Source organism: Podarcis vaucheri, assembly GCF_965113315.1.
Source record: "Podarcis vaucheri genome assembly, chromosome: 3".
Taxonomy (NCBI): domain Eukaryota; kingdom Metazoa; phylum Chordata; class Lepidosauria; order Squamata; family Lacertidae; genus Podarcis; species Podarcis vaucheri.
Genome location: NC_138761.1, coordinates 55843933 through 55857883, shown reverse-complemented (window position 1 = coordinate 55857883; position 13951 = coordinate 55843933). Strand labels below are relative to the sequence as shown.

At 41.9% G+C, this 13951-nt stretch overlaps 2 protein-coding genes across 6 annotated transcripts in view; one reads left to right on the top strand and one right to left on the bottom strand.

Annotated features, from left to right (window-relative positions):
• Nucleotides 1-6478, top strand: part of TMEM181 (transmembrane protein 181) — a 32776-nt gene extending 26298 nt beyond the window's left edge. For all 5 annotated transcript variants that reach the window (XM_082217056.1, XM_082217057.1, XM_082217060.1 and 2 more), the window contains one exon: nt 83-6478. In XM_082217056.1, coding sequence (XP_082073182.1) covers nt 83-161 — 79 coding nt within the window. In that variant the 3' untranslated portion in view covers nt 162-6478. The remainder of the gene's footprint in view (nt 1-82) is intronic.
• Nucleotides 6479-8283: 1805 nt separating this feature from the next.
• DYNLT1 (dynein light chain Tctex-type 1) lies at nt 8284-13760 on the bottom strand. The gene is made up of 5 exons (XM_082215374.1): nt 13603-13760; nt 12103-12144; nt 9671-9794; nt 9402-9479; nt 8284-8676 (listed from the first exon to the last, which is right to left on the bottom strand). Exons 1-5 carry the CDS (start codon nt 13627-13629, stop codon nt 8606-8608), a joined length of 342 nt encoding a protein of 113 aa, XP_082071500.1. The 5' UTR covers nt 13630-13760; the 3' UTR covers nt 8284-8605.
• Nucleotides 13761-13951: the final 191 nt, after the last annotated feature.

Here is a 13951-nt window from a genome sequence, read left to right as displayed (position 1 = left end):
CGTCTACTTGCCCAGAATAAGTGTTGTTTTATGCTATTTATGTCTTAAGATGTTCTTGAATATTTCTTTTTTGTGGAGACAGGAGTGATTATGAAGAAATGCCACTTCAGAACGGTCAAGCCATCAGAGCCAAATTCAAAGAAGAATCGGACAGCGATTAAGTTTTCATAGAAGTGACCTGCTCTATGAGAACAAAAGCAATTTTGACACTCTTCCCCCCACCCCCCTAAAAATCTTTTTCCTGAGTCTACTGTTAACTGATCATAGACTTCTGTGGAAGGATTTCCTGTTTCTCCCTTTCTGTTTACAAACCTAAAACTGAAGTGGGGAGAATATAATTTTTAGGGAAGAGTTATTTTGTAAACTCAAAGTGGACCCCCCTTTTTTTAGAAAACAGTTGTGATGGGATGCCTCCAGACCAGATTGTTTGGGGAGCTTGTTGTGCACTTTCACAGCTAATACTTTGATTTCCTCATAGTTTCATAACTATTTACTTGGAATTTAGTGTTGAGATGCTTATTTTTTACTCCAAAATAATTTTATTTTGACATTTGCAAACCGTGTTTGCAGAGAAGGGGAGAGAGGAAATGCCCCAGCTCCCAACGTCATTCAACCCCAAACTTACTCTGATTGGAATCTGCTTGGCACTTCCAACACCTTGATAAACCTCAATTTCTGTTTTCCCATTTCAGGGGTTGAAGGGTGGTGGGTAGGAATTGCAATTGTGATTCAGCACTGTACGTGACTTGAATTAAATGAAGGAGGTTTTTTCAGTTATCTGATTTTGTGATTGCGATTAAGCACACCATTTCAGCTTCTTCTGAGACAGACATAATTCTATATAATTGTATTGGAAGAGCAAAATAATTTGAGAAAGAAGGTGTTCTAAGGCTGCTTTATCTTAAAACAACAGTCACATTCGTTGAAAAGCATAGCCTTGCACCTGAGTGTCTTCTGCCTGTGTAAATGATGACTGAATGCTGCTTGCTGCTGTTCATTAAGAGGGAACAATATATAATTTCAACACACATTCCTTTAAATTCTGTAAATGTTTTTTCCCCTCCCCCCGAATAAGGGTGTTTTAAATAGTTTGGTATTCATAACCAGTAGTATAGAAACACAAACACATTATGTGTAGGATATGAACCTAGGTGGGCTCTTGGATATCGTTGGGTAGGAAATTCTCTTTCTTTAACTGAGCACAATCCAAAATGGTGGTTGATCCTTTTTGTTGAACCAACTGTATAAACCGGCAAAGTAAATTGGAGCCTTCAAATTACAGAGAAGTCTTCAGATTTCAGAGTTCTGCAATAATTGTTGGAACGTGACAGTATGTTATGACCATGTGGAGGCCACTTGAAACAGCCTTTGTACGATGCCTGCCACATATGCAGAAGACAATGGCTAACATGGCATGAATCATCCTCATTGCGTGCATACAATGGGACCAAGCCACTATACACATTGCAGCAATGGCGTGGTGAAGCCTCCGTGTTGTGGTTGTGATGTGTGTACTTGACTGTAGTTGGTTCAATGAAAGGTATGATCTGAGCCATTTTGTGTTCTGTTTTACGATAGGCATTTCTTTTAGCTCATCTTCAGACACACCTAAAATGGCAGCTTTCGTGTGTTCCATTCTTACCCATGCTAGAAATGTGCACTACTGAAGTTGATACAGTTTAGCAGAATGGTGCTTCCAATCACAGTTTGTTGAGAAATGCCTCTTTACTCTCCCACCCTGGTAGTTTTGGTTCTGAATGGATTTATTAAAATAGTATGATGGGAAAATCGTGGATAGCCCTCCTACCTCACAGAAGCTGTCAGTATTTTCATGTGCTTTTTCAAGCCCATGTTCCTGCCTATAAATAACTCCAGTAGGTTCCTTTTGCAGAAACACTTTGTTATATCACTGACCAAAACAAAAATGACCAATATGCAAGGACTGAAGACCTTTTTTGAGTTGAATGTAAAAGTTCAGTGCATTTCTGCTGGTCACACTTGAATTGCTATTTGCATCTCTTGCTTGGCAAACCTTGTCCTAACATAATTCAAGCTGCAGAAACAGTCTACAGGTAACTTGCATCTTATGCAGGGGTCGCGTTCCTGGCCATCACGGGTATAAGCAAAATTGTGTAAAGCCCCAAAAGACCCCTAGCAAGCCATTCAACAACCATTTTTAAAATCACTGCACTTAACTGGTGAGGGACGAATGCGGCTCTTTGTCTTCTGCATCCTTTCCCTTGCTGGATGTTGCTGCAGATGATACGAAGACCCTGGGGAGTTGACTGGTAGCCAGAAGAAGTGCTTGGCTGTGGTTCAGATCCAGAGGTGGGTTGCCTGGGCACATCTGCTGTTGCTAGTTTCTTTGTGAGGAACACAGTGATTGATAGATGCTGCTGTTGTCTCTTGGGCTCATCAAACATTTCCTTGCATGGTCTCAGAATGTCTGTATTCCCACAGATGATCTTGAGGATGCATTCCATGGAGGGGTCAGATCGTATGCGCAGAAAAGTTGAGAAAATTTCTGCAGGCTCCAACTTGCTGACCCATGCTCTCCATCCTCATCCTCGCATACTGAACTTGAGCTGACCAATTCCTTTAGCAATTCAGCAGTCAATACCTGTTTGACCCTCAGTTAGCTCTGCAGTCTGAAGTTTCTCCACACCCTTTAGTTGTCTCTCCAAACCCCTCCACCTCTGATCACCCTCTGCAACCACCCCTTCTATGCCAAAACATTCTTACGAAGGCTGCTGGCTCTTTCTCCTTGCTCTCATGCCCCCTCTTTCCCCCTTGCATACCATTTTCTTATTTTTCCCCTGTGCATGCCATTTTTGCACCACTTTTGGGCAACGTGCATAATGCTGAGAGTGTGACTGTTAAATAAGCATTAGATGCGAGTTACCTGTAGTTACCTGTTCATTCTGCTGTTACTGTTTTCTAGGAAAATAGGCTGGGATAATAAGAACCTTGTGCATTAGTGGAAAGGACTTTCCTCTGTGGGTATATGAGAGAGTTGATGTGTGTGTGTGAGGGGGGGGGACTTTCTCAGTATTGGCTCTTCAGTATGTGCAAGGAGTTACTCTGGGAAAGGGTTAGTACTTGCAAAAAAACACAGCGCTTTGAATCCTGGCCATAGACAAGTATATGGTGATTGATACCTCAAGGCTACGAATAAACTGACCCAGTTTGCACATCATACTGAGCCAAACCGTGGCTTAGTGCATACATACAGCCTCCTGAGGAAATCCCATTTGCTTTGCTACCCCCATCATTTTGCTGCTATTGCTGCTGCTAAACTAAGCCGTGGTCTGGCTTACTGCATATTCTGAACCACAACCTCTGGGTTGAACAACACGATAAGGCAAACCATGGCTTAGCTCAGCAGCAAAATGAGCAGTGACAAGCAAAGCAGCTGTGATCCCCATTCTGGGAGCTTGTTGGTCCTAAACCACGGTTTGGCTTAGTGTGACATGTGAATTTACGGCACTGTGAAGGATTTGTTCAGCTATTTTTGCAAGTAAATATCTACACTGATACTAAAGCTATGAAAGAGCTTGCACTTTGCATATCAAAAGTACAAGACATAATATTAGTATAATCATCTAAATGTAATAGTTTGCTTTTGCTAGGTTTCTGATAAACCATTTCAGATGTTTTGTTCTGTGGCAATCAGCAAGTTAGAGTGCTAATATGTATTTAGTAAAATGTTGTTGTTTTTAACAGCAAATTAAAACCAAGGCATGGAATATATTCTATGGATAATATCCAATGTTAGTCATTCTCAGAGTAGACCCATTTAAATCAATGGATTTCAGTAACTTGTTCATTGATTTCAGTGGATCTGAGTATGACTTCGCCTAAAATACATTGTAGAACTTGGGAAACTAGATGTGCATTTTTCCTAATATTTTATATTGCTTGATATTGACCCGTAGTAATCATGTGGAAAAATTGTACTACTTGTCTTTTGATGTATATATTCTTTTAAATTATTGTTGGTTTCTCTTCTACATTTTAAATACCTAGGGTGATATTCAATTAATGAGTCCTGTCAGCCCTGTGTGAGGACTTCTGCTTGCAGAACAGTATTCAGGGGGACAAGAGGGGGGGCAGTCATTACAAAGTCTGAATGCTTGCCCTTACAGAATAATCACTCAATTTTACTTAAGTTCCCAAGTTACCTTTTCCCTTAATTCTGGAGAAAATAAATGAATTCCTGAGTTAATTTCTTAATTAAATGTCCCTGAAGTTCATTAAACTTTAGGAATTGAAGGCTACTATTGCATTTGTCTCCACTAATCTCACTCATCTGACGAGTCCTAGGAACACGCATTCAGCTGTGTTTCCCATTACAATTTTTAGTGCCATTTGTTCTTTTGTCACATCGCAACTTGTTTAAAATGCTCAGTGTTAAACACCCAGAACACTTAAAGTTGTCATATTGCAAACTGGGGAAAACACAAGGTAGTAGTAGAGACTATTTTCAGGTTTATTAATTGGAATTCTTTTGCACAGATATGATAATTGAGCACGGTATGTTGTATTTTTATTTTTTGCTAAGGGGTTCCCTATGAATAGGAGAGTCGCTGGGAAAGCTGTTGTTTTCCTTTTAGCAGGGCTTCATAGACTCTGTTCCATGGACCACAAGCTTCATTCAGGTAGTTTGCAGTGGGTCTGTAAAAATGCAGTTTAAAAGCATCCAGCAATGTAGTACTGCACCTTACAATTGCTACAAGCAGAAAAACCATTTAGAGGTCTGCCAAAAACCTCAGCAATTTTCAAGTGGTCCATGGGGGGAAACATTTGGGAATCACTGCCCTGCAGCCAGATGAGGAAGCTGTTAGTGAAAGTGCCTTTGGATATGGTGTTTAGTTGGCTTCCACAAGGATCAGTTGCCAAGCAATTTTGCTTCAGCTGGGCTTTTGAGTGAGCATGAGCTAGATCCCCTCGTCAAATAAAATAATTCCCAGTGGACAACTGCAGCAGTAATTCTGCTACAGTGGGAGAACATCGCCTACTACAAAGCATATTTTGTTTCATTGTGGGTTTTCTTTTTTTAAAAAAATGTGTCCCATCTTTTTTGTTGGCAGAAGTTGCTGCTTTTGAAATGGCTTCTGTAGTGTGTGTAAAAAGGCTTGCTGATGCCCACTGTTGGTGAAAAACATCTCTAAAGAAAATATGAGCATTGCCCTCCGTGCCCCACATATGGTGTAGCCTCCCCAAAAGTGCATGTAGTTTTCGCCTACTTTTTCTTTGCCCTTGTTTAACATGGATCACTTTTGCCTTAGCAGTTGTGATTGTCAGTTGCAGCGCTGTTTAGGTAAATATGCAGTTTGTACACACTGGCTTTTATAGTTAAAATTTCGAAGTGCCAGTAAAGCTAAGAGGCAGTAATGTAACTAGGACTGTGCTCAACTTTCAGACAAGCTATAATCTTGTGTTTTGTCTGCTGCAACCTTCAGTTTCCGCCTTCAAGGAAAGTAGCCTGTAGTGTTCTCAAATTTTTAAATAGAAACTAGTGATTTTGGTGGTGGGATTCCCTGCTGCTGCTTTAGGATCTTTCCACACTTCTTTTCACCACTTCTTTCTTCCTGGCTTAGTCACATAAGTGATCATCTACCAGCCAGAGATAGTGAAGGAGGAAGATGCCATACTGTCTTGTAGCCAATCAGATGTGGCTGTGCTATAATATTGCTGAGGTTGAGGGGTGGCGAGTTTAAACAAGCAAAGATTTCTACAGATTATACAAAAAAGCACTGGCAAAAGGGTCATGGAAAACAATTTTTTTCTGAGTAATCTTGGCTCAGCCATAAGTGTAAACCCAGTAGAATCATGCCAAAGAACAGGAAATCTGTGTTTATATAAAGATACATTGAAAGAAGTTTAGCAAGAAATTTGCAGCCTGATCCTGTGCGTGGTTACTCAGAAGCAAGTCCAAGTTGGTTCGATCAGACTTACTCCCACGAGGTACAAAGCCTTACTTAAAATGAGTTACTTCTAAATGGTGCCCAAGGCCATTACTGCATTTAAATGATGTAGTCACATCTGTTGCATTTTTAGCCATATGTTCCAATTGTGCCAGTAATTGATATGAAAAGCTCCTTATGCTACTGTACAACTGAACTCAACATTTGTAAATAGATGTAAAATGAAATAAACCTCTAGAAAATATTTTCTACCAAAACGTGGCTAGAACCTTTTCATAGTGTATGTTTACGTTAATGAAAAGTTGTAACTATAATTTTGCTTCTGGAAGGGTATGCATGGTGTACCTCAATGTGTCATCTTCATGCTTCAGGGTAGATGCTATTTGTAATTATGATGAGGCACTAGCAACAGTGGCGATAACTTTCCCTGAGCAGGAATTTAAGAGTTAGTTTACTTTCAGTAAAATACTGGGCGCAGAGATGTTTTGGAGACTGTGCATAGTAAAATTACGTTCCAATCCAATGCATTCACAATAAAGTTTTATATAGAACCTTTGTGCCTATCTCAGTATTGTTCCTCCCGATACACAATAAATGGTGGCACGTTTATTTCCATGTGTGCATATGGAAATTCATTTGGTGGCATGTAATAGATAAGCTAAAACTGCTCTGGATTTAGGATGAAAAAACTCTCAATTTCACTGTCTTTTCATTGACCTGAATTTGATGGAAATAGATATAAATGCATCTGGGGAAAACAAAATTGGTTGTCTATATTTGGTGGGGAAAAGTGACATCAAATGATGACACAGCTCAAAATAATGACGTCTAACTCTAAATATCTTCAGGAAGCATGGTGGACAACCAGCCAAAATTCCAGGGGGACAAGCAGAAGACCCTTGATGCTACTTGATGGAGCTGTAGGTATGAGCAGGCACAGTACTGGAACCCCACTTGCATGCGCAGCAAACTCCGCCAAGTGCTCAAGGACAATCAATGGGGGTGCACGCCCCCTTTCTCTTTCCCAACGTAGATAATTGGCAAACAATCTTTCTTGAAGTGCATGCTGTTGAACTGCCACCAACTTTGCAACTGGATGATAGATGCTGCAATTGTTGGGGTTCAGTCTCCCCACTGCCTTTCCCCCAGAAACTGCCGCAGTAAGAGCACTGTCAATGAGCGCGAGTTTATAAACAAAGAAACATGTCAATTTGCCAATATGGATTTGCAGGGCCTATGTTGGCCCTGGAGTGGGGGTGGGGAGAATTCTCTCATCCACCTGCGAACACCTGTGTGCTTGAATTTTTCAGATAAGCTTGCTATTTTAATGGAAAAGCAGTATGTTTTGTTCTTAGGCTTTTAAATGCCCTGTGGTTTCAGAAACTGTGGAGCACAATGAGGCCATAAATACTAAACAATTATTTTAGTAACATGCTATTTAACATTAGTCTGTCCTGTCTCAATTTTCCCAGGGGTCCCAGCTGAACAAATTATGCTTCTTTATACTGTATCACACAATTGTTCTCCATCTAGTCTCAACCAGAGGACTTTCCCAGCCCTACCAACCCAACAAGCACTGAATGAGTGATGCAAGAGATTGAAGCTACATGAAAAGCATGTACCTCTCCCACTGTGCTATGGTCCATTCACAAACGCTAGCAACAATCCCACTAGTTGGAACCTGTGGTTCATGTTTTTGACCACTTAATTATACAGACACTTAAGCAGAGTGCAGCCATACAGTCAAATTCACTTTACAGTAAAACAGCCCACTCATTCTGGAGTGTTCTGAAAAACACTTTGATGAAAAATATTGCATTCTGGCAATTCTTTGGGGTGTGTGGAATACTTATTATGTGGCTATTTTAAATAACATTTAGCCCAGTTGGTTGGTACAAGTCTTCCATCTCAATAAGAGATGATTAGGCTCTCAAATGTCAGTTCACTCCTTAAGTGACAGCTTCTGTGTACTAAGACACAGGGTCTTTATCCTACCTTGAGATCCCCGAGATGGAGCCTTGGATCTTTTACATTCACCTTGGAGCAATTAGCTGTTAGCCCCTCCATGCACCTAAAAGTTTTGGCTGCCATTAAAACTGGAGTTACTTTATATGGGAATGTTTAAAATACCTACAGTTGTCTAGGGTAAATAACTGGAGCATTGGTGGCTCTATTGGGAGTTTTAGGGTACCACAGAAGCCCCCCAAAGGACTAAGCAGCTGAGTGAGTGCTTAAGGAATAACTGCACCCCCATTACTTCACAATTATCCATTAGGGCCAAGCTGTTAAAGGCATGTGAGGTTAGCCTCACACTTGCTTGTGGAATGTACAGCTTTTATGAATGCACATACACAAGTTCAGAACTTCAATAATTTAATAACAAACAAAAGCATTGTGTGAAATTAGTCTTATTCAAACCAGTTGCAATAAAGCTGAAGAAGTGCAGCATGTTTCAGGTTTTAGCACCTTGAGAAAAGAGTCCTTAAAGTGTTAAGACAGGGAGTGATTTGATATGGATAAGAGGTGATGTGTTTATGTAACAGTATAGAAACTGCTTCCCCATTTTCTCACAGGAAGACGACAGAAGTTCTTTCAAAACAAAGTTGTTCATTGAATTCACAGTTTTAGTGGATATATGAAATGGAAGGGATGACAAAGGCTGAAGAATTCCAAGGCAATCATATTGCGAGTCCAAAGGCACTGACGATACAGTACATAGTCTTGTTCTCCCATCTCACAGTGCAGGTTCCTACAAAAAGAGAAGAAAAGTCAATTGGGGTGGCTATACTATATACAGAAGAACTACATCAGATCAAAAAATTTATAGCTTTCAATTTAAAGAACACATAGAACAAATCTATTGCATCTTAAGCCACACTTGCTAAGTTTAAGCCTCAGCCAACTCCGTACCACATAGGCAACATCCCATAATTTGGAGCAGTGGAACCTAAAATTATTGAACCACATTACATCGATATTCAGTCACACTTTATTCTTCCACAGGAAGTATATATGTTTATTCACAGGTGATGATGATTCTTCCAACTAAGTATCAGGAAGAACTTTCTGACAGTAAGAGCTGTTCGGCAGTGTAATGGGCTCTCTTGGAAGATGGTGGACTCTCCTTCCTTGGAGGTTTTCAAGCAGAGGTTGAATGGTCATCTGTCATGGGTGCTTTAGCTGAGATTCCTGCATTGCAGGAGGTTGGAAGAGATAACTCTTGGGGGCCCCTTCCAACTCTACAATCCTTCAATTTTAAAGCAGAGGTGCTCTACTAGCTACCCTAGGGAAATAAGGGAATAAGGCACTTCTAACAAGAACAACCTGCCCCATGGTCACTTGTAACTTCTAGTATTAGAAGTTTATTACCACAGAATAGGTGTGTGTGGATTTTTCTCTTCTGGAGTCACACAAATATCTTGTGAAACATTTCAATGGAGAAACTAAGACAAAGTATTAAAACATTCTTGTTACCATCAGCAGAGTTGTCCCAGAAGCAAGAGCTTGCAGTATGAAGTCCAGCACCATTCTTTTGCATAATCACACATGTCACTGTAAATTGAAGATACAGTATTGTTAGAAAATGGAATGTTTCCATGGCATAAGCTACACAGTTACATCCACATCTATGTAAACATCTCTTATCTTAAATTGCCCCCTCACCTGCAATTTCCATTTTAGAGTTTAATTTTGGGTTTTACTCAAAACCATAATACAATGAGCACAGAAACCCATTCACTTACCAACATATTTGAAAGGTTTCCCCAGCTTTGTGAGATGACTCAGAATTTGCTCTACAACACTTGTAGTCCATTGATTCACTTTGCTGTGCAGATATGCATTGCCACCTATTGTTCCTTCTATGGCCTGCAAACAAAGAGAGGTTCAAATTACCACCAGGCTGCTAAGGAATTTTAATTTTTTTAAAAGCATGCATTGATTTCAAAAGCTAGAATAAATATGTCAGTGTTTTTTCCAAGCAACACAGATCACACCATCAAACACAGATCACACCATCCAACAAGAAGGAAAACCCAGAACCAACTAACAGCCATACTGATAAGCAATGATCACTGAAATGCTAGCTTGAGCTGCCATCTGTGAGGTGGTAGATCAATCTCAAGAGTTCCAAACACACAAAGACCCCCCCACACACCTTTGCAAGAATGATTTGGGAGGTAACCAACAATATGGCGCCTCATATTTATTCTGAGGCTATTGAAATCCTAATTACAGTGGAGCAGACACACCTCTCTGCCAGTGGGAGACCATGTCCACTGTGAAGGCCATGCATCTAAAAAGCTCTGTGGGCAGTAACTGTACTGTTGGTGTTCTGGGAGTGCGGCAGGGGTGGGATTGAGGCAACCTAGGATACAAGCAGTGTGCCAACCTCACCCCTCATGGTGAGCTGCAGTGCTACCAGTGATGGTGTTCAGGTGAGCACAGGCACCTGTTACTGTTCATCTCTTTTGTGATGAGTTTGACAGATTGTAAACATGGAGGCAGGGACTGTGTTGCTTTTCGGTCTTTCCCCAGTACCTAAAAAATATTAGGAACTTTATAAACAACATTTAATGTATCACCAGAAACACACAGAGGGAGAAAGACATCTTCCACTTCTGAAGCTACAGAGGGAGTGACAATGAGATCTTGCAACAAGAGGCTGAACAGCCCAAATCAATACCCTCTGTAATAAATGGGTGTCTGGCTTACTCAGTCTTATCCTGCGGTTGTAAGCATAGATTTCACACTCTGTAAAGCATTAATGCCAAGACTGAGAACAAGGGAGTGGCTGTTCATAGAATGTCACTAAGTTGTGGTCCTTTCGAGCTTTTCCCTGCAGATTCTATGTTTGCAAACATTACTGTAGCAGAGTGTACTAGCATCTAATAGCCCTATTATTTTAAATTGTTTTTAATGCCGTAACCTGCATTGGGGCTTTAGGGTGAAAAGTGAGTAATAAACATCAGCACCACCACAAAACATGCAAGGGAGGCATGCAGGTTTTTTACACAGATGAGTTGTACATTCTTGATAAGTTACCAATCATATATCTGCTTAACAAAGAATGGCATGTACAACATATTTAGCTTGTGCTCCTAAGCCTTCACTAATCGCCAGGAAGGTTGCCACAACAGAGGATTAGCAAACAAGACACTGGTACCCAGGTAACACATAACTAGAGTAAATTTGCTCTAAATCTACTAACTATATTAATTCTATAGCTGCAAGTCACCAAAAGATTATTCCTGAAGTTGGAATCTAATGAACTAGAACAGTCCACCCCATTTAAGCCAAGGTACATGCATTAAATACTGATGTCACCACTGTGATTCAAGTAGATTTAACTAGCTTGCAGATTAGGCCAGAAGTCAGTTCATATTACAAGACGAAGTCCTAAATTTGATAAGCTTAATCATGTAAAAAGAGAGGTAAAAACCTTTACGAATGCAATTCTATGAGGATATCAAAATAGGATTGTTTCTTCTATATAGGCTGGCTGGGATTAAAAGTATGACATAAGGCCAACGAGCCTCTACTCCTCTTCCCACTGCAGCTCTTGATACTCCCAGAAAAATCATCCCTGCAGATCAGGAGTCACCTCCAGAGTGGAATTCAACATAGGAATTCAATATGAGGGACTATAAAGTAAAGTTGGGGGAGTGGGGTTTTCCCCTCAGAGAGACAATCTGCATTGTCTATATCACTAGCTGGAGAGGTGAAATGTTCACAAAACAGAGCCAGCGAGTCACAATCCCCTAGAAATGTTTCAAATGAAATAAAATGTATCTGTATGTATTTGCACAAAATGTATATACCAATAACAAAATTATGAGCACACAGACACACACATATTTCGAAGCAAAATTTAAATAATTCACATTGCAATGTGTGTTAAGAGGCTGTTTACATAGCTCATGTTGCCACTTTAAATGTGGGCTTACAACACAAACTTAGGCATGTCTACTCAGAAGTACCACTGAGTTCAATGAGACCTATTCCTAGGTAAGTGTGAGTGATTGCGGCCTTACAATTCAGTGCAATGTGTATTTTCCACAATGCAGCAGTGATATATTTATCTTTTTAAAGGGAGTTACGGGGTGCAGTAGAAATATAGCAGATGCTGTGCAATGAGGATATATTAATGGAAGATGTAGCATAAATACCATCCTACCTCTTTTATAATGTTGCTTACTTCATCCACAATAAACGCAGTCTTGCAGGGGGAAAGAAGAGAAAAAGAAGCCAGAGATAACATTTAAACCAAGTAAGCAATTTGCAGTACTGACAGAAATGTAGTTTAACAAACAGGCTAATGCTTCAAACATTAATCAGATTTGATTTATTTCCCTAAGCATCTAACGCCTTGTTTCTACTTCACCAGACATAGAATCCTGCCATCGCAAAGTGTGCCAAGCGATTCCTTAATGCTTATAACTGCAGTAAACAAACTTCTTAAGCAATCACATAAAAGCATATGTTTAACATCCCTTCAAACACTTATAGAATAGAGGTGGCAGTACATATAGTAGCCAGGGAACACATAAAAGGCCACAACTAGTCCCATTTTAGGGACACGGGTGGCGCTAACCACAGAGCCTCTTGGGCTTGCCAATCAGAAGGTTGGCGGTTCAAATCCCTGTGATGGGGTGAGCTCCCGTTGCTTGGTCCCTTTTCCTGCCAACCTAGCAGTTCGAAAGCACGACAAAGTGCAAGTAGATAAATAGGTACTGCTCTGGCGGGAAGGTAAACGGCATTTCTGTGAACTGCTCTGGTTTCGCCATGCTGGCCACATGATCTGGAAGCTGTACGCAGACTCCCTCAGCCAGTAAAGCGAGATGAGCGCCGCAACCCCAGAGTCGTCCGCGACTGGACCTAATGGTCAGGGGTCCCTTTACCTTTACTCCCCTTTTACAATCTATTCATAAATATGTGGAGGCCTTTCTAGCTCTCATGCATCAAGGCAACTCTTATCTCCCCCCGCCCTTTTTTCTTTTATATTTTTATTATCATATATAATAAACAATGAACAATGAACAATGAAAGAATGTCTGAGGATCTCTTTTCTATAGCCACATAACCATGGATTTGATGGAACAGTAACCTCTGAATGCCAAAAGGAGATCCCGCCACACCCCAGATGAAAACTGCCAGTTTCCTTCTCCTCTCCTTTAAGTGGGGCAAATTCCCTTCCCTCTTCGATTTTGCGAAGGACAAGAACCTGGCCCATTAGACCAGACGGCAAGAGATTTATTTATTCGGCTTGCTGCACGCGCACCTCCCAAATGCGTGTACCCGCGTGCCACGAAGAGAGGCGCTTTCTGGAATAAGCCAAGCCTATCACGGGGGGAGCGGAGAGATGCAGCCCCACCAGCAGGAAAAGTTGCCCCGGGGCTCGTAAGGCAGCCTGGCGGCGGCATCTCTCCTCTCGGACCAAGGGCTGGAAGCGGCGGGAGCGCCGGGGCTGGCAAGAGACGAGGGCCAGGCGACCTTCCAGGAACGGGAACGTGGCCGACAAGGGGCAAAGGGGCGGGCCCCGCCATCGCCACCGCCCTCCCCCCACCGAGGCCCCCGCAGCTACAGAAGAAAGGGGCACGCCGTCCCTTCCCTCCACGGCCGCCCGCCCGCCAAGAGGAGGTGGAGGAGGGACGCCGCTGTCCTTAGGAACCGTTACCTCCTCTGCAGACTGAAGCTCGTCCATCTTCTTCTTCAGCAATCCAGCCTAGAGTCTCCCACGCGGCGCATGCGCAACAGACTCTTTGCCGGTCGCAGACAGCAGCCCTTTCTTTCTTTCTTTTCACTCTCGCTCGAGCTACGCGGCTGCGCAGTGCGCTCCTGTGCTTTCCCAACCAATCCCCCGACGCTGGCCAATGTACCGGAAGCGTTGCCGAGCTACGCTCTCTCTTTATTTCCACCGCTCTCTCCCTCGCGCGCGCTTGCGCAATGAAGGGCGAGCGCGCGCGGTTTCCGTTGTTTAATAAGAGGTGTGGAAAATCCCCCCCCCCCCCGTTCGCCGTTTCTGG